Below are 19,765 nucleotides of genomic sequence, written 5' to 3' on the forward strand. Positions count from 1 at the left end.
CAGTGGAAGAAAATAAAACTAAACATCCAGAATCACACGATTGACTAATAGAAGCAAGATTTAAAGTAAGTTTGGGAACATGAAGAACATTCTGAAGAGATAGATTAGGTGTGACAACAAAGCCAATACCACCTAATGACATTGGTGTGCCATCAGCGGTTCGGACTGGAAGGTTAGATATCTATTATATTAAAACAGGTCAGTCGGTTATTCAGGGGATAAGTCTGACCGTCCATTTTATTTTAGAGATTTGGTTGGGAACACATCCGACGGATGATATAATTTTTTTTTATGTAAATAGACTACAAGAAGAAGGGTATCTATGTAAATCAACTAAAATTAGTTAGAGTAACTACTACCCATATATTTCTCTATTTTCTTTTTATGTTGAGTAGAAAAACGTGGGAGGATGAGAAATTAGTGGGGAGAAAATCTCTCTTCCACATTCTTGATCGGTTTTTTTATGAAAAACTTCCCAAAGTAACTACTTCGATAAGTCTGACCGTCCATTTTATTTTAGAGATTTGGTTGGGAACACATCCGACGAATGATATAAATTTTTTTTATGTAAATAGACTACAAGAAGAAGGGTATCTATGTAAATCAACTAAAATTAGTTAGAGTAACTACTACCCATATATTTCTCTATTTTCTTTTTCTGTTGAGTAGAAAAACGTGGGAGGATGAGAAATTAGTGGGGAGAAAATCTCTCTTCCACATTCTTGATCGGTTTTTTTATGAAAAACTTCCCAAAGTAACTACTTCGATAAGTCTGACCGTCCATTTTATTTTAGAGATTTGGTTGGGAACACATCCGACGGATGATATAATTTTTTTTTTATGTAAATAGACTACAAGAAGAAGGGTATCTATGTAAATCAACTAAAATTAGTTAGAGTAACTACTACCCATATATTTTTCTATTTTCTTTTTCCGTTGAGTAGAAAAACGTGGGAGGATGAGAAATTAGTGGGGAGAAAATCTCTCTTCCACATTCTAGATCGGTTTTTTTATGAAAAACTTCCCAAAGTAACTACTTCGAAAAATATATAAATAGGACTCTTGCCAGACTGATATCTTTTCACTGTAAGAAAAAAACAATCTCTCACATCTATTTATAGTTCAGGCTTCAATGAAATATTATTTTTCTTTTTTAAATGTAATTCTCTTTTATTAAATGTAAATAGCTTAGTATTTGATTGCTCCTCTTGGTTGTTTAATATATAATAATTATTATTTTCTCTAAATGTAAAATGGCTATTCAACTGCTACAATATTCTTAACACGACGGCGCAGCCAAAAAGGCATTGCGGAGCAGAGGTGGACATAGCATGTGGCTGCATAACAAGAAATTTCTGAAACATTTGACATTGATCAACCAAATTATCAGTTTTGGGCACAGAAGAAGATGAACCACTAGGACCAGACGAGTCAGATGGCGGTATAACTGCTGCAGTGTTATACTGAAAAGGCTTTTGAGGTCTCTAATTCTGTTGTGACTTGTTCATTAACTTGGGACATTGAGCCTTCCAATGACCCTTTTACTTACAGAAGCTGCATTCATCCATAACAACCTTTGTATAAGGTTTGTTCTGACGATATTGATTTGGCTTCGAGTGAACAACTAACACTGTTTCAGTAGGTGTTTGAAGAATGCCTTTCCTTGTTTGGTACTTGAGACGTACGTGTCTCTTCAGCCATAAGCTCACTAACAACTTTAGCAATAGAGGGAAGTGGCTTACTATGAAAAATTGTAATACGAATGGATTCAAAATCACTACGCAAAGCCATAAAAAACTGAACCAAACGACCTTCATCCTTACGAGCAATATAAGAAGGACAAGCCAGCAACTCTTCAGATTTTGTAGGAACTAACTGATGTCAAAGATCATTCATTGCAGTATGAAATTCTCGAATACTCATATCTCTCTGTTCTATATTTCTAATATCAGCTTCTAACTTATACTGTGTTGCAAAGTTCGATTGTTGGAACATATCTGCTAAGTAAAACCACATCTCACGACAAGTTTGAAATTTCGCCAACTGATATCCAATAGTGTTATCTACTGAGTTATTAATCCAAGTAATAATTATCGAATTGTTTGCTCCCCAAACCCTAGATAACTCAGCAAAGTTTTCTTTCGATCTATCAATTGGTTTAACAACAGTACAATCAATGTAATCCCACAAATATTTCCCTTTCAAAAAATTTCTCATCAAAAAACTCCAATAAGAGTAGTTTTACCATTCAATCTTACACTAATAGCTCGCAATGAATCATCTTTTCCACTCTCCATTTGCTCAATTCAATACCAAATATAACGAAGAAAGCAAATATAACCAAGAAAAACAACACCAAAAAGACTAGTTAAAGAAATACGAAAAAGAAGAAGAAGTGTGAAGTAACAATACCATATCTGTAACGAGAAAAATTGAAGCAAATATAATTTTCATGCGGCAGCCAAACAGTCCCTTGGAGAAAATAATTTTCCTGCTGCAGCCAAACGAACCCTACTGCTCAAACCTCCTCCAACAACCAGCTACAGTTTTCTTCTTTTTAAATCCGTCAAAACCACCTTTAAGAAAACTACCCAACAAAATCAAAACTACCTTTTAGAAAACTACCCAGCAAAATCAAAACCGCCTCCCACCAATCTCGCCAAAACTGCCTACATTAAAAACCATAACCAGCTTAAATATTCTCACCAACCCTCTTGAAGACCAACTTAAATCTTCTTTTTGAAGAAGGTTCTCCAAAACCGCCTTCACCAAAAACCCCGAGTAGCCGCACCTTCATCTTTTCCCCTCTTCTAGCTCAAACTATAGAAAAACTTCAAGAACCTTGCTCTGATACCATGTAGAAATCGATAACAATATTCAAAGAAAAGAAGAAGATGAGAGGAAACACTCTAATGGCGGCAAGTGTTTTCATTAGTTGAACTAGGTTACAAGAAAACAAATATATAATAAACATAAAAGACTAAAAGGCCCTTAGAGGGCAAATTACTAAACAACCCCTAGCTATTATATATATTATCCTAAACACTTCCTTTACCTTCATGTAAGCTGGTCTGAGCAACCCAAAGATGTTTTGTTCGGTCTTATGTTGAAGTGGTGACTCACCTGCAACCAGGGCCGGCCCAAGTATATTTGAGGCCCCAAGCGGAATTAAAAATTGGGGCCCCATACAGTGGATATTAGAAAAAAATTAAATAAAATTTAAACAATGCAAAGGGTAGGAATCAAACCCTTATCCTTTTATCCAACCCTTATCCTTTTATCCATGATCTAAATTCTTTACCACTACGCTACGCCTTACATTATGTTTATAATTGGGTTAAAGTATGATTAGTTTTTCGAAAGTTACATACGAAATAGGAAACATGAGGCCCTTGATTATTTGGGGCCCAAAGCGACCGCTTTGGTGGCTTTGGTCACGGGCCACCCCTGCCTGCAACATAAGGTTTGCTAGGTTAATTCCACTTTCAACTAGACGAAGGCAAAAAGATAAGAAAAGGAAATAGGACTGTGTTTCAGGTAAATAAGAATGAAAAGATCACCTGGTCTTCATCCTCTCATTATCTGATACCCGAAAGGCAAAACTTAAGAACGTATGCTAATGAGGGAAGGTTTATAAGCGCCTCTCGTAATTGTTATTGACACCGCCTCCATCCCTCAAGGCAAATTTGAGAGAAAGTTTGTCAGGGAAGGAGGCCCGTACAACACTTATTAGAGGAGCCTATAAAACTTCCCATGATAACTACTCTACTCCCCCACTTCAAACTCAGTCATCGAATTTGAAGAAGATGAATTTTCTTTTCTTTGCTTTACTGACTTTCTCTCTCTTATCTCTTTCTTCTTCATCATCAATTGAAGAAGCTTACCCTTCTTCAAGCTATGGCGATGAACTCTCAAGCTCTTGCAATCTTGTACCACCAAGGAGAGAAGTTTATGGAAACGGAAGGATAATTGATATCACCCACAAGATGAGATCTGATTTACCATCTTTTGGTTCAACTGAAGGTGTGGGTCAACTTATATCACTACCTTTAAGCATGAAGAATGGATCTTTTGCTAACATCTCTGAGTTGAAATTGATTACCCACACTGGAACTCATGTTGATGCTCCTGGTCACTATATTGATCGTTACTTTGATGCTGGATTTGATATTGACTCACTTGATCTCGACGTTCTTAATGGTATATATATATATATTCTGTAATTAGTGCTTTTCTTTTTGTTTGTTTGTTTGTTTGTTCACAGTGTGTTTGATGAAATTCTTCACCTACCCATTTCTTGTTTTGTTTGAAATTCTTGTATAGATTGAGGATTTAATTTCAAATCATTCATATTTCCCATTAGTTTGTATGTCTTTATGTGTTTGAATAAATTCCTTAGCTACCCATTTCTTCTTTCTTATGAAATTTCTAAAGATTAAGGGGCCTTTTTAATGTTAATTTTGCAGATTAGGTATTTGAAACACCAAAGTTGATTATAGATTTCACTGACTCATTTCAGATTAGGTCTAAGTTAATTGCCAAATTTATCGCTTGTAGTTTCAGTCTCACAACTCAATTTTGGTAGTTCGAAAAGTGCAAATACCTTGTGCCAATACATTTCATTTCATGCAGTCTTCAAAGGAAATTGAATTTCCAAAACTTTCGCATTTCTTTGAATTGTATTGAGCTTGATTCATTTTATGCAAATTTTTACTCTGTTATCTTTTGGTTTTAACAGGTCCGGCTCTGTTAGTGGATGTTCCAAGGGATACAAACATTACTGGTAAGTTCTATTAGAAACCATCACTTGTAGAGAGTTTGAAGTCCATGTGTTTTTGCACATTTTGCCTCAAGTTTGATGAGCTTAGAAATTTACTCTTATGCGCACTCATTACCTAATCTGGAACTCGGACTTCATGGTATCAATTATTCATAAGAATTTGTATTTGTTACAGCTGAAGTTATGAAGTCCTTGCATCTTCCAAGTGGAGTACGCCGTGTTCTTTTCAGAACATTAAACACTGACAGGTAATTTACCTCATCATAGCCGTCTCTTTATAGTCTTTAAGATTGGGATGAATTGTTTTAATGCAAAAACATTTAGAGAGAATGTGAATTTTATTTTCTTGAGCCATAAGGTATTTTGGCATTTTCGGTTAAGTTTCAAATGACAGACGAAGTAGCCGTTTAGGTACTTCTTATTTGGTACTCCAGTTTCTTGCCAGCATGACAAGGATATGACGGGATGAAGTATGAAGTAGAACCTTGGCTAGTGACATAAAGATTTCATTCTTCCTATGGTCGTTGTATGTTTTGATCGGTACCAAGGAATTATCAATAGAAGGCTAAAGTTCTTATGCTGCATAGTTATACTCTCTACTTTCTTGCTGCAAAAGATTATATCATTTACTAGGTTTGAAGTTATATATCTCATGGTAATGTAGATAGTGCTATATTCTGGTAATTCAACCAAATACGGTTCAATGTAACCTGTCGTCACGGCTGCCAATATGAATTGCAAGTGGTTCTTTGATTCCTCATGATGTTATTGAGATTAATTGAGGTTTGTATCATCAGGAAGCTTATGTGGAAAAAAGAGTTTGACACCAGCTTTGTGGGATTTATGAAAGATGGAGCACAGTGGCTCGCAGAGAACACTGATATAAAGCTAGTGGGTAAGCAACATATCTCAACCATTCTTTCCTTATTTCATTGACGTTTCTTCGTTGCAAGTAGGTGACCGCATATAGAACTAACAGAATCCCTAAACCTATAGGAGGATAAGAGCACACCAGTAAATATCTATACACTTTTACTGGCATTTCCTTGGGCACTAACCATGCTTTCGGGGCACTTTTGCCGAGTCTTTGAGGCACTTATGTCCTCGCTTTTTTAGGCACTTTGAGTCACGGTTGTAGACACTTTGATCATGGTTTTAGGCACTTTGGCCCGCGCTTTCTAAGTACTTATAGGTACGCTTTTGGAACACATTTTAGTCACTTTTCACTACGTTTTAGCCACACTTTTGGAGGCACTTTGGACACGCTTCTGGAGGTATTCTGGCTATGCTTTTTGAGGCACTTTTGACCGCACTTTTAGAGACTGAGTCACGCATATGAAGGTACTTTTGGCCCACACTTTTTTAGGCACTTTATCCACACTTTTTTAGGTAGTTTTGAGTTTGGACCAAGCTTTTGGACACTTTTAGCCACTATTTTTAGGCAATTTTGGCCACTCTTATGCCTTGCTTTGTTGGGTACTTCCAGCCTCGCATATGGAGCCACTTTTTCCACACTTCTAGGGTACTTTAGCCACGATTAATTGGCATTATTACCATGTATTAGGAGGCAGCTTTTCCACGTTCTTGGTCTAAGCAGTTGGGCTCGGGATCAGCCAACGGCCAAGCTCGATTTGAAACCGAGCCTGGCCGAGTCAGTTCGAGTATAATTATTATTTCACATTTGATGTATATATCTATATAATAAAACAGAAGGGAAAACGATGACTGGGACAAACATCCTTTTTTAATAAATGATATTGTCTAGAAGCCCTTCTCAAAATTTAAAATATAGTCCTTCGTAGAAATAAAGTTACCTATTTAAAAAACAATAATCATTTCCTTCTTAGAAATAAAATAACTATTTACGAAAAAAAAGAAACAAAATAAATTTCAAGGGTTTAAAAAAGAAATTAAAATCTCTCTCTCTCTCTCAATAAAATAATAACTAATTTAAGAGAAAAGAAACAAAAAAATAATAACTAATAAAAATCTCTCTCTCTCAATAATAAATTTCGTAACATTTGATTGATACAAGTGTCCGTGCCCTAGGGCACGGGATATACCCTAGTATATATATATATCATATTTTCATGTATATGCAACATATATCAACTATTATGCTTCAAATTATACTCTCAAATAGCAAAGAATAACTATCAAGAAATAATTCTAAACTAAATAAATTGACCACCTATAAAAAATAATGTGCCAAAAAACCAAGTCAACCAACAAGTAATAAATAGCTAGATTACTTAACGTTTCTCTCCTTTCTTCTTCAAACTGTATGTCTTGATTTGTGAACAATTAGATGTGTATGGTTTTTATTCTTGTATTATAAGTTCTCTAAGTAGATTTCTACTCTTATTTTAGTCATGTTCGTATAGAATTAGGATATAATATTTCAATGTTTAGAAAAACAATGTTTCTGAAAAGAAAAAGAAACAGCAACTTCCTAAAAAACAGCAATTTCTTTCGAAAAAACCGAGTCAGGCTGAGCCTACCCGAGTTACTCATTGAGCCCCTAGATCGGGGGCTCGGCCTGGGATCAGCTCGTGCTACCCCCAAGCCTGAGTCAGTCCCCGAGTAACGCGGCCGAGTTTGACTACAGTTCTTGGTGCACTTTCATCCATGCTTTCGGACCCACTTTCACTAACACATTGCGACACTTTGGTATGTTTACTGTGCATTAAAAAATGTCGCATAAACTTTCATTGTAAGCATCCTATATTACACAGAAAAGCTCCAAAAGCTTGTCGAAAGTGCTCCCACAATGTCACTACGAGTCTATGCATTAGTTTCTTATATGAAATCATACACATCGGTATCTTTTTCATGAACACCAGCTCCTCAATGTTATTCTTTGATCCTATGTTACTCCATCTATTTTTCACAGCGAGTGCCATCTCTCAATCTTAATACCCATCGTCCTACTCATATGGTTGTCTATTTGTTTGTTTTGACATGTAGGAGTTGATTACTTATCAGCTGCTGCATTTGACGACTTAACATCAGCTCATCTTGCTTTCCTCGAGCCTAGGGTAAGCAGCTTTCTACCTAAAGTCTGAATATTTTAACTTCACTGGAGTAGGAAGGATGTACAAACTCGCATTTTTTTACTTCCTATGCTGAATGTCTTTTATGTATATCATATACAAACTGCCAATAATAGTATTGCTGATAACGTTTCAGGATATCATTCTTGTCGAAGGCCTGAAACTTGATAACGTCGAAGCAGGTTTATATTCTGTTCATTGCCTGCCTCTAAGATTAGTTGGTGCAGAAGGATCGCCAATAAGATGCATTCTTATCAAATAATCATCTTTGATCGAATCACCAAATGCTGGTATCATAATTTACCCATTTGATTACACAATAACCCGTAAATGTATCATATTCACCAGATCCGAAAATGGAAAACGATATATGTTTCATGTAATAATGTGGGTTGGTGTTAAAGAAGCTACAATTAATATCTGTAATTGTATCATTTGATTTGAAAACGTTCTCCAGTGATAAATTGAATAATATGTTTAATTCCAATAACTGTTACTTGATTGGGTATTAGGTCAAAATATTTCACAGAGATGACAAAGGCCCAGAATAGATAAATGGTCCATCCACTGTGGACTTTGGTCCCCCATTAGAAGGCTCTTAAAACAAACTGTCTTTTTCTACTGTACAAGTAAAAGGGCTAATTGAGGCCAAAAGAAGCCCTAACCCCCTGACCAAAACTGTCTCCCCTTCAGAGGTAGAAGAACAATTGATCTACTTACATGTGATGGGATTCAGATCCTTTATATCTATTTGGTCCCACATTTGGAATATTCAAGGGACAAAATTGGTTCACCATAAATGAATGGGCCTAAGAATGTGAACCTTTGATTGAGAAGATAAGGGATTGATGATGAGGATGGTGGGCCTTATACATATATATTTGGTCCATAGAGTTCAATTAGGAAGATATGGAACAGAGGCCAGTTGGGCTGGACATCTGACATTAGGTTACTAAGTCAGGAAAATAAATCAAACTCACGCGAATAGAATGTTCGTAATAAGGTGTAGTAATATTCGGGTGATGAATGGCCTAAGAAACTGACTAGGAAAGTCATTACAACGGTCTTGATACATCATAGATGTGATTAGCACGATAAATTGAATTAAACCTTGAAACAAACGGGTTTCAAGCTCAACTAAACTAATGGCCGGAAGCGCAACGAAATAAATGGCCTAAAGCCCATCTAACTGCATTATTTATATCTTTAATATATAACCATGGATTTCACCTCTTCTTGGAGTTGAACTTGGGACCTCCAGGACTTTGAAGTTTATGTCAACACTATCAACCACTCGGGCAACCAAGTGTTGACCTTTTTTCCCTCATTTATTGGTGCGTGTTATTACGTTCCTTTATTTTGGGTTTCTAGTCCAAAAAATCTACACCTAAACACAAATTTAGTTCACCCTAATATTATTATAGGATTTTTAGCTAAAATAATAATTATAATGGATATTTAGTCCAAATTGACCAATTTCTATAGAAAAAACAGATCTCTGTCATTTCTATTTAATCATAATACCCATTATAACCTTTTATATAAGAAAAGCCCACTTTTGAATACCAATCCACAAAATTCTCTTTCTTTTTTTTCTCAGATTTTTTCGATTGATTTCAAACTCACTATCTGTTTCGCAATATACACGTTATTTAGTACGTATATTTCTACAACAAAACACATGCAGTATAGTTAAAGTATGTCTAGATGTCAAAGTTACAGTGTTTTTATGTTTATAATTTCTTGTTTTGTTTCATAATTTATTGTTAAAGTTTCATACTTTATTTCATTTTTTTATGTATCATACATAACACATTATGTATCAACAATGTTTCTTCCAAAAGGGAAAATGACTAAAATCCTATTTTCTGGGAAGACGTTAATCCCTTTTTGAATTTTATTTTGGGCCTAAAACCCGTGGACCCTAAAAATGAATCAAGTTTTAACCACCTTTAGAATTAGTTTCTATGCTTTTAAAATTCGTTTTTACGACCATTAAGGTTCATTCTTATGTTATATTATCAGTTTCTTCCATTCTTCTATATGTATGGGCAAGAGTTCTCCTAGACCTTATACCCTTGAGACTCAACCCCACTTGGCCCAAATGCAAACAAGCCCATTAAAGTTAGTGGGTTAAAGAGCCCACGAAGTTTAGAAACCACGACATGTCACCTGGCATAGGCACGTGTCAAAGGCTACTGTTCACTTAGGTCCACATACTTGGTAAGGATAACATTTACGAGGCCCGTCCATAGCTGATAGCTGGTCAAGTTGGCAATGTTCATCGTAAGGTTGCAGTACCTCATCCATGTAGAAGCATCATCAAGATGGTCTCTTGCCCCACGACAACCTAGGGACTATCCAGAGATATGCTGGTAGGAACGAGCTACACTCCCATGACACACCAACGATTAGATGTTAACTTTGTGCCTTATACCTATCGTGTGCCCACACAGATCATCCAACATTTACTCAGAGCACTTCGCACCTCTCAACTATTTTTTTATACTTCATCGCTCATTAGTTTTTTGTTATTAGTTTTTCGGAGATGAGAGCTATGCGGCCCTCTTAATTATTAGATAAGGTTTAAGCGACCTTCGCTCTAGCAAACAAGTGCTACCTGACTCTCTAGTAGACTAGTACGTAAGAGATACGCGATGATTAGCTTTGGAGGAAGTAATAGGACACAACCTGGGCTTGTGGGAGTAAAAGCTTACTGCATAGGTTTGTGTGAGCAAAAGTTTATCATTGAGAAGTGGAGTAAGAGCAACTCCAGTTCCAGCCTGTCTTAAGCCGAAAAAACCATTTTTTCACCCAAAATTTTCAGCCTCAGCTCAGCTCCAAAAATTCAGCTCCAGCTTCAGCCTCTCTTGAGGCCGAAAATTTGAAAATGTAATTTACTTGATAAAGTTCAATTAAAAAAAACATTAATTACAACTAATAATTGATTCAAAATTTAATACTACTTAAATACGACTAAACAACGATAAAAAAAATTAAAGATAACTAGAAGGGGTTTCTTGGGTCTCGTGGTTGACCGTTGAACCAAGCTTCTCGCGCTGCTACAAGCATTTGTGCACCATGTTCGTCGAGTGACCTAGCAGCAATCCTCAATAAGTCTATCCCATATTGTCGGTTCTTTTGTTCCTTATCTGCTTGTAGATACTCTTCTTGAACCCGTAGGGTCTCTTGTTGCACCCGTACAGCTTCCGTCAAAGTTGTTGCTCTCTGTTGAGATTCTTCATCTCTTTTTTCCCAATATCCCTCATTCTGAGTTTTTGAAGCAGTAGAATGTGTGGATGGTTCTCCAACTCTTGCATTTGCTTTGGCTTGTTTACGCCCAATTGGTCTTTCCTCCGATGGATTGGTATTAGAATCTCTTTTGTCGGATGTTGACTCTCCTGACATGTTTGCCATCCACTTATTGTGTGTTATCAAAATTTTATAAACATGTTGGAACCTAAAGCCTTTTCCTTGGTGATTTTTATACATGTTTAGTGCTCTTTGTAACTGAAATAAACAAAATATATTTTAAGTATATATTTTAAGTATATTTTTTAAGGTGAAAAGATATAAAAAGGAAATTAAAAAGTTTGAAACAATTACCCGGTCATAATCGTCTTCTCCGCTTTTTGGAACTTTATTTATTAACCTCAAAGTAGATATAAAACTTTCACATTTCGAGCTTATCTCACAGAAACGAGATTTACAACTTCTAAGTGTGCCTTGAAACTTTGCACTCGCATTATATTCATCTGATATTTTTTGCCAAAATACTTTATATCTTTTACAATTTCCGACAACCGCATCAAATGTGATTTTCAAATAACAATTAGTAACTAAAATATCTTTATCTTGCCTATACGGTTCCCGTTTAGTTATTTTTATTGAAGTCGTCTCTTCGTGCACCGAAAAATCCTCAAATACTTCATAATCCTCAACCTTTAATTGAGCCGACGGATAAGTAGAATTAGGGGACAACGTCTCCATATAACTTTGACCGTCGAATTCGTTGGTATCTAGTGGATCTATAGGAGAACAAATGAAAAGATGAAAAAAAATTGAAAGATATTAAAGAGAGAAATAAATTGAAAGAGAGAAATTGAGTAGAGAGATAGAAATGGAGAGAAACAAATGGGAGATGAAGTGAGAATGGGTTCGACCTCTATAAATAGGGGTTGAACCCATTTCAGCCATTAAAGCAAATCCAACGGTTGGAGAGGGGTCCCCAACATGACCGTTGGGTCCCCAACGGTCATGTTGGGGACGCTTCAGTCGCCCCTAATGTTAGGGGCGAGTGACGCAGTTGGTTGGGGCTCTGCCCCAACCGACCCACGCTGGAGCATCGGGTTGAGGCTAAAATTTTGAAATTGTAGCCTCAACCCGACTAGGCTTGGAGTTGCTCTAACGACCTCTAACCATCAACACTCCATTCTAGCAACCACAGTAAGTGTAGCTTTACGTAAAGCTCTGTTCAGACTACTTTACAAGTCGAGCCAATACCAAGTTCTCCACTGACAGTTATTTTTTCATTTCTTATTTCGTTTTTACCTTTACATATCATGTTGGTAACTTGACTGTCAGAGCGGCACCACCCCAGCGTCCAGCGCCTTCTCTTTTGTCTTTCTACTTGCTATGTCATTTTTTACGTAGTCGAAGAATGCAATTGATTGGTTGAAGACCGACCTGTTAGATTTCTAACTAATGACTCGTTGACTGTCGGACCTTCTATCCTTTGATATTTCAACCGTCTAAAATATTTCTATGATATGCCATGTAAAACCATGAAATATGATAGAAGCATCTTTTAAAGATACAATCTTATTGGGCCACTCCCCCTCTCTCTCCATCTCTCCTTAACCGTCTCTCTCTCTCTCAAAAACCCAGATCTGTGTCTGCTCCTCCGGCAAAGGGTTCTCCCTTCGCCGGATCCCCTTTCTCTTTTGTTTTATTTAGTATTTCCTCCATGTGTAGTCTCTAGGATCCTCTCTTTTCTATTTCTCTCCCATCTTTCTTCTCTCTTTTGTTTTCTTTATTTCAATTATAGATGTGTTGATGTGTTCTTCACCATTATTTGGGCAGAATAGAAAATCAAGAAATTTCAACTCAGGATTATAGTGATGAAACAATGATGAGGTTCTTGATAGCAAGATCAATGGATGTAGAAAAGACATCAATAATGTTTGTCGAATGGAAGAAATGAAGAGATGAACTTGTTCCATTAGGGTTTATACCAGATTTGAAAATGAATTAAATACTGGAAAGATTTGTTCTTGATTACAAGGTAATTACTGGTTCATTTATATGGTGGTATTATGGAATCAAAGATGGATTAAGTGCGTGTTGGGGAGCAAGGAAGAAGAAAGAGTTACTAGTTCTCTACATATTTACTATAATAAAGGTTATGTCTCTTTGTTGGTCTTTAGGGCCTGTTATGTTGGTCTTTAGGGCCTGTTATGTTGGTCTTTAGGGTCTGTTATGTTGGTCTTTAGGACCTTTTGTTACTTTCATTTTCTCCAGGGTCGAGTGTTTTGATCATCGAAGAAGAAGGTGAACGAAGCATCGACTATATAACTACCCTTAAATGGCGAGTGGTGGTTGTACCAGAAGTAGCCCACCAGTTAGACCAGGTAGTTCCAGAGGCAACCCAAGTGGCCATATCTTGGCTTGTTGGCTCGTTTGGTTATGTCTTTGTTATTTTAAACTTCATGTTGTAATTCTCATTAGCCTTTTAGCCGTTATATGAAGTTTGATTTCCAAAAAAAATAATATTATTGCTTTCCTGAATTCCATGTGTACAATATGCACAATTGTAACTGTGCTATCAATCCATCTTATTATTTTTGTCGGGATTCAAGAGTCTATAGATTTCGAGTATCCGCACAAGCTAACAAATCATGATTCCCTCTAAATTCTACTTTTGATAGGAATCTAACTCCTGCGCAAATAATTGTTTGAGTTCGGTTGAGCAAATAATTATAGAGGCCAAAACATTAATTTATTCATGAATTTTGCCGACTAGAATTTTCATAAGAATACCTTTCTCAGTCTTCTTGTTTTCTTGGGAGTCGATTAAATCTAATACAGTATGTAAATTTCGACTTTTTAAGTGTTGTCTCGATACAGTAATCAATATATTACCTCTTTTTCAAAAGATAATAAAAAATAAAAAAAAGTAAAAAAAAGATTATATCCTATTTTGAAATCTTGCATCCTAACGACTATATGGTAGATCAAGAAAATTAGATGTATGTCATTTATGATTGTCATTTTTGAAAATTCTATCTGCTATGTCATATTAGATCTCTATTTTAACTAACTAGGTGTAGGTGAGTCTCCTCAACAAAAAAAAAAAAAAAAAAAAAAAGGTGTAGGTGAGTCAAATATAGACAAGTCAAACCAACATAGACCAAATTTAAAATATTAAGAGAGAGAGAGAAAAAAAAAGCATAATAAATAAAGACAACCCAATTGTTTTTTTTGGTGTAAATACCATACAGAATTGGTGCAAATACATATCAGAAAATAGAGAGCAATAAACCAACTCACAAGAAAAGAGTGTCTATAGTCCAATAGGTACTCTTTGTTTCTGTATTTAAGCAACCAAATTGACATGGAGCAGTGTTTTTCAGAGGAGATAATATTTCTATCTCAAGATTTCCTGCACCATCTGCTGAAACACAGAGAAAGAAAGCAACTGAAGGAAAGGAAAGACTCTTCTTTCTCTCTCTAACTATCTTTTCTTGTCTTTTTAGCTTTACAGCTGTATGAAATAACCCATTAAAAGAGAGAGAAAGGGAGGTGAGGGAATGAAAAGTATTTGTTACATGAAAGAGGTTTTAATTAGTGTAGGTCCTATTGGATATGGTGAAGTTAGGGTTCTGGGTCAAAAGATGTTAAGCCAGCCCAACATATTATTCTACAATTATTTTTGGTAGGGTCTCTCAACCCTTCTCTCTCTACTCTCTCTCTCTCTCACTCTCTCACTCTCTCACTCTCTCACTCTCTCTCTCTCTCTCAGGAAAGAAAGTTTATACAAAAGTTATGGTTCTCTTATGAAATTTATTTGAATTCTGTCTTTTTACTTTGACCTTTGTGAGGTTTGGTATTGATCTTTATGTATGTGTTTAGGGTCTTTGAGAGTTGTTTTGATAATTCATACCCACCAATTGTACTTGTTAATATTAATAAAGACACAAAACATTACATAGTCAAACTCACTTTTTATCATATTATGAAACCCTTAACCAAAATTTTCTTTTTATATCATACTCATTATCACAAGACACAATTACATAAGGAATGATAGAATATCATTAAGTATTTTTTTTTCATCTCTCTCTCTCTCAATCTCATTTTTGGATAATGTCCATGAATAAGGTGAGATCAGTCTAAACTTCTTACTATATCACCAAACAGACATTTAATTATATTTGATACCTTTTTATATAAAAACTAGTTTTCATGCTAGAGAAAGACGGAAAGAGTCTAAATTTCACGTTCTTATTCTAGAAACTTACTTTTTTTTTCTTTATGTTTCGTGGAAATAAAAACCTCCAAATATAAGAAAAATTTTATTTCAAAATTTTTTACGCCGATTATATTGCAAAATCATACATTAAGCTTGGACGATTTGGTATATTTTTTATAATTAACTTATTTCGAAAATTTGCTTATTACTTCAATGTAAATGACCTTCTTTAGCTCTCGTATTTTTTCTACGAAATCACTCTAATTAAAGTTCACACCGGGCTTTTAATTTGTCCATCACTTTTCTGGTTTTGATACACAAAAGTGTTCAAACCCATCTTAAAACAACTCGAAGATTGCTCAATTCTCCATCCCATAAAATGTGCCTCCACACCTTTTGCTTTTCCGCTTGGCACACTATAGAAGTCTATATAATTTGTTCAAGTTACAAAGTGTACAATTAATTATCTTTTTTAAGGTGAGACTAAGTTTGTATCTTTCAACAAAAAAATAGACTGGGTCTGTAAGATACCATGCCAAAGGGTAAAAGACTCCTATGTAATCTAAATTATATAGATCTAATATATTTAATACTTTGATCATTCTTGTTAAAAAATGATAACCAGAAGAAAGCAAAAGCAAGGACTGTAGTTAGTGTCTGTTAGTAAGAACAGTAATTAACAAACAACCACTAATCATGGGTTCCATCAATGATTTTTTGTTTTATATGGTTGTTCTTAATATGTAGCTATGACTAAGATATAGTGGGGTAGTAATGTCTTCTACTATGTTTGGTAGTTATTACCCAGTCATCAGAGAGAGGAGAGAGGAGAGAGGAGAGAGGAGAGAGGAGAGAGGAGAGAGGAGAGAGGAGTTTTAATTTGATTGAGGCATTGTTGGGGTGGGTTTATGGAAAGCTAAGTGGTAATATTATTAGGGGTGAGCATCGGTCCGCCAAACCGACCAAACCGAACTCGGCCGAACAGAATCAAATAGTATTTAGGCAGAACCCAACAATATTCGGCTCGGTTCGACTGAGAAAACAATCAATCGATCATTGTTTTGTTTGTCTTCGGCTTGAGTTTTTAGAAACTGCCAAAATCGAACCGGCCGAACTATACATATACATGTATATATATATATATATATATATATATATAATTGATTTATATCTAATTATATATACATTATATTAATACTATAAATGAATTACCATTACTTAATATGATGGATCGTAAATTAGAAATAGATTTTTAGGTATTCAAGACGTTAATAGTTTAAATAGTGACATTGAATTTGAACTTTCATTGTTCTTGGCTAAGTTCATGTTTTTATCATGTTTTATTTGGTTATGTGAGTTCGGCGGACCGACCAACCGAACTCAGTCAAGTCGAATCTAATCGGGTCGAAAGAAGTCGGTTGACGATTTGATCGGCTTCGGCCGATGAATTAGCCAAACCGTTATTCATTGGTTCGGCTTCGTCTTGACCCTAAATGGCCGGCAACCAACCACTGCTCACCCCTAAATATTATCCAACTGAGTCATTTTAAAAGAGGCTACAAATTAAAAGTCTATTACAAACCTACACGAGTTAACAGTTTCTCGAGTCAAATCTTACTCTTCCTCTTGATCAACTTCTTCCCTCTCAATGAAAGAATGACTGATTCCTATTTAAGTCTGGAGTATGTCCACTTCTCTAACATTTTCTACTATCATTTTTCTATCTAATTAAGCGAAAAAAACAAGGTCGGTAGTTGGTTATGACTAATGAGGATGGAAGACTCACTAAACAAAATTAGAAAATTAAAGTGGCAGACAAACCTTCACATGCAAACAAAACAGAGATGGAACTTAGGAAGAAAAAATTAGTAGTAACTTTTTATTAACTTATAATCCTTGATTAGCGCACCTCATCAAAGAACACTCCAACTTTGACTTTATCTTAAACAAGATCTTTCAATACATTGATATGAGCAGAAAAGTCAAAGGTCAAGGGATTTAAATTATAATTTTGTCGATCTAATGAGGGTGCAATCTTTAATATTTATCTTTAAAAGGATTGGAAGATAAAAAGGTGAAAAATGATAGTAGTACTTTGAAGTTTGAACTAGTCAACTAATCGTATCCGTTTGGCTGAACTATGAGATCAGTAGTGCTAATCTCGAGGAAAACCAACAGTGTCGAATCATTTGACTCGGTCGAATCGATTCGAGCTTCTGGATTTCCAACATTCTCTCTCTCGCTCAATTATTTTGTAACCCAACATTCAATTTTAATCGAAGTTCCAAAAAACCCAGATCAGAAATTAACAAACCCACATTTGAATTTGCCAAAATATGATTAGTAATCAAAATTTAGGAGTAGAACAAGATTAATATAATATGAAATTATCATAATTTCTTGATTTTATCTACTATCTCTGTTCTTTTCTTTCTGGGGTTAAAATGCCAAAAATCTCTGCTTCCAAATCTCCAATGGCCGATTACAAATTTTCGATCTTTTTGTGAATTGGGTTTGGTAAGAAATGCAGAGATTGAAGGCAATTTAACTTAACAGAGCAAATACCATAATTTAAGATCAACAAAAGGAAAGGTGAAGATTGTTCAAAGTTGGCTATTAAGAACATTCAGAACTACTCTGTTGAAGGTAGTAGGTAAACGCATCTGTTGATCTAGGGTTTTCCTTTTCTTCAACAGAGAATTCTCCTGTGAGGAAGAAAATGATGAAGTCACAGCCCATGATTCATTTGAACTATCTGAACTGAAAGAAACATCGATTACATCGTTTGGGCTTCCAGGAATGGATGAAGATGAGTACTTCCTTTTGTTGCTTTGGTTGTGGCAATGGAGTATTAAAACCCTTTTGAAGATGAGTTCATAACAATCATCAATTTCTCCCTGTAACAATTTGAAATCAAAATCAAGATCAATGGGTTTGTTTATTATGTTGATTTTGAACTTGGGTAAGTCAAGAAATTGAAAACCCATGAATTAAATGACAAACCTTTCTGGTTTTAAGAACACCCATAAGTTGATTTTGATATTCGACTAGATTATTAGGTTCAACTTGATCGATCACATATAGCATTATTGAAGTAGCTAATACTGATGGAAGATACTTTGAAACCCTTGAATCTGAAATGACAAATTCAAGTTTCATAAATTGATGATCAGGAAGGAACCACCTCATAAAAAAATGGACATTTTGGGTTTGATTTAGTTTACCTGAAAGAACTAAGAGAAGAAGATGTTCACATTTTTGGAGAAATCCCCAATGTAGATTGTTCTTCAACCTAAATCTTCTGATAATGTGATCAAAAAATGAAAATGGAGTTACTGGATTCATCCTCCATTCAAGTGTTGAAAGTACTAGAAGCTCCATTCTCTGAATCGTCTTAGCTTCAAATAGATATTTAGTTTCTTCCACCTAAAAAAAATGGCAAATTTTATTAACAAGGATCCAGATTTAAGCTGAGAATCTAAGAAAAACACAAACTTTGAAAGCTCAAATTTAGGTTTACCTGTAAATCTAAGAGAAGGGGAACTTGGGTTTCTTCAACCTTGGCAGCTAGAGAGAGACAAGCTACTGCAACAAGTTGAATCATCCATGGCTTCTCTCTCTGGTAATGAAGACTAGAAAGGAATCTATCTAAGTAATTAACAGAGAGAGAAGCAGTAAGAGCAGAGAAAGAATAATGAGAAATGACTCTTAATATCCAATCAACAGCTTCTTTTCTAGCTGATTCAAGATATGGGTTTGATTCAAGATTAGTGATTCTGAAATGGGTTTCTTTCTCTTTCTGAAACAGAGAGAGAAGCTCTTCATCTTCCCAAAACAAATCTTGTTCTAATAACAAGCTAGGAATAAGAGATGGGTTTGTTTGATTCTTAATGTTGTTGATCTCAGTGTTGTCTTCTTCATTTAGTTCATCTTCTTCTTCTTCCCAACGTTCTTCTTCACAAAAGAGAGAGTAGAAGTTGCTCTGTTCTTGGTGGTGTTTATGTGGATCCATTTGCCCTATTCTTCCACTGAGAAAAGGTTTAAACTTCTGTTCATTACTTCATTATAATCAAGTGAAGAAGTAAGAACACTACCTCTCTTTCTCTTTCTCTCTCTAACTCTCTCCCTCTCTCTCTCTATATTTGTCTTTTGAGGAGAAAAGTGGAGATTGCAGCAGAAAGGGAAAGAAGTGGGATTATATTTTGGGGGAGAAAAGGATTCACGCCTGTAAATTTCTTTTTCATTTTTTGGTTTACAGTTTTCTTTTTTCCAATTATGTTGGGAAAAATCCATGTTTAGCCCTCAAGATGTGACCAACTTGCCTATTAGCTTCCCAACATTTGACCAAAGGATTAAGGAAGAAGTTGGAGATTGGAGAGAAAGATAACGGAGTGAAAATCACAAATGATTAAGCTAGAAAAGAAAAGTAAGAATTAGGTAGTATTTATTTTTTCCCACTGT

The 19,765-nt window shown here is 35.4% G+C and overlaps 2 protein-coding genes and 1 pseudogene across 3 annotated transcripts; 1 reads left to right on the plus strand and 2 right to left on the minus strand.

Annotated features, from left to right (window-relative positions):
• Positions 1-1,484: 1,484 nt before the first annotated feature.
• LOC147565865 (uncharacterized) lies at positions 1,485-2,319 on the minus strand (annotated as a pseudogene).
• Positions 2,320-3,535: 1,216 nt separating this feature from the next.
• On the plus strand, positions 3,536-8,320 carry LOC147565866 (cyclase-like protein 2). 2 transcript variants are annotated; one of them, XR_015230306.1, is made up of 6 exons: positions 3,536-4,200; positions 4,739-4,783; positions 4,956-5,028; positions 5,578-6,466; positions 6,849-7,818; positions 7,970-8,320. XR_015230306.1 is itself a non-coding variant. In XM_086652345.1 (6 exons), the coding sequence occupies exons 1-6, from the start codon at positions 3,807-3,809 to the stop codon at positions 8,093-8,095; spliced, it is 807 nt and encodes a 268-aa protein (XP_086508471.1). In that variant the 5' UTR covers positions 3,536-3,806; the 3' UTR covers positions 8,096-8,320. The 2 variants fall into 2 exon arrangements, 1 of the variants encoding a protein (XP_086508471.1); XM_086652345.1 differs by having other exon boundaries at positions 5,578-5,675; positions 7,748-7,818.
• A 9,303-nt stretch (positions 8,321-17,623) lies between these two features.
• LOC147565867 (cyclin-D3-2-like) lies at positions 17,624-19,546 on the minus strand. Its single transcript, XM_086652346.1, has 4 exons — positions 18,825-19,546; positions 18,529-18,730; positions 18,308-18,438; positions 17,624-18,201 (listed from the first exon to the last, which is right to left on the minus strand). Exons 1-4 carry the CDS (start codon positions 19,314-19,316, stop codon positions 17,908-17,910), a joined length of 1,119 nt encoding a protein of 372 aa, XP_086508472.1. The 5' UTR covers positions 19,317-19,546; the 3' UTR covers positions 17,624-17,907.
• Positions 19,547-19,765: the final 219 nt, after the last annotated feature.

Source organism: Eschscholzia californica, unplaced genomic scaffold, assembly GCF_041429995.1.
Source record: "Eschscholzia californica isolate CP2 unplaced genomic scaffold, dmEscCali1.0.p SCAF_1, whole genome shotgun sequence".
Classification (NCBI taxonomy): domain Eukaryota; kingdom Viridiplantae; phylum Streptophyta; class Magnoliopsida; order Ranunculales; family Papaveraceae; genus Eschscholzia; species Eschscholzia californica.

Coding starts and splice junctions, on each gene's coding strand:
- LOC147565867 (XM_086652346.1), bottom strand. CDS start 19,316: ATGGATCCACATAAACACCACCAAGAACAGAGCAACTTCTACTCTCTC. Junction 18,439..18,528: donor TCTTCTCTTAGTTCTTTCAG/GTAAACTAAATC, acceptor TTGTCATTTCAG/ATTCAAGGGTTTCAAAGTAT. Junction 18,202..18,307: donor GTGTTCTTAAAACCAGAAAG/GTTTGTCATTTA, acceptor AAATTGTTACAG/GGAGAAATTGATGATTGTTA.
- LOC147565866 (XM_086652345.1), top strand. CDS start 3,807: ATGAATTTTCTTTTCTTTGCTTTACTGACTTTCTCTCTCTTATCTCTT. Junction 4,201..4,738: donor TGATCTCGACGTTCTTAATG/GTATATATATAT, acceptor TGGTTTTAACAG/GTCCGGCTCTGTTAGTGGAT. Junction 5,029..5,577: donor AGAACATTAAACACTGACAG/GTAATTTACCTC, acceptor TTGTATCATCAG/GAAGCTTATGTGGAAAAAAG.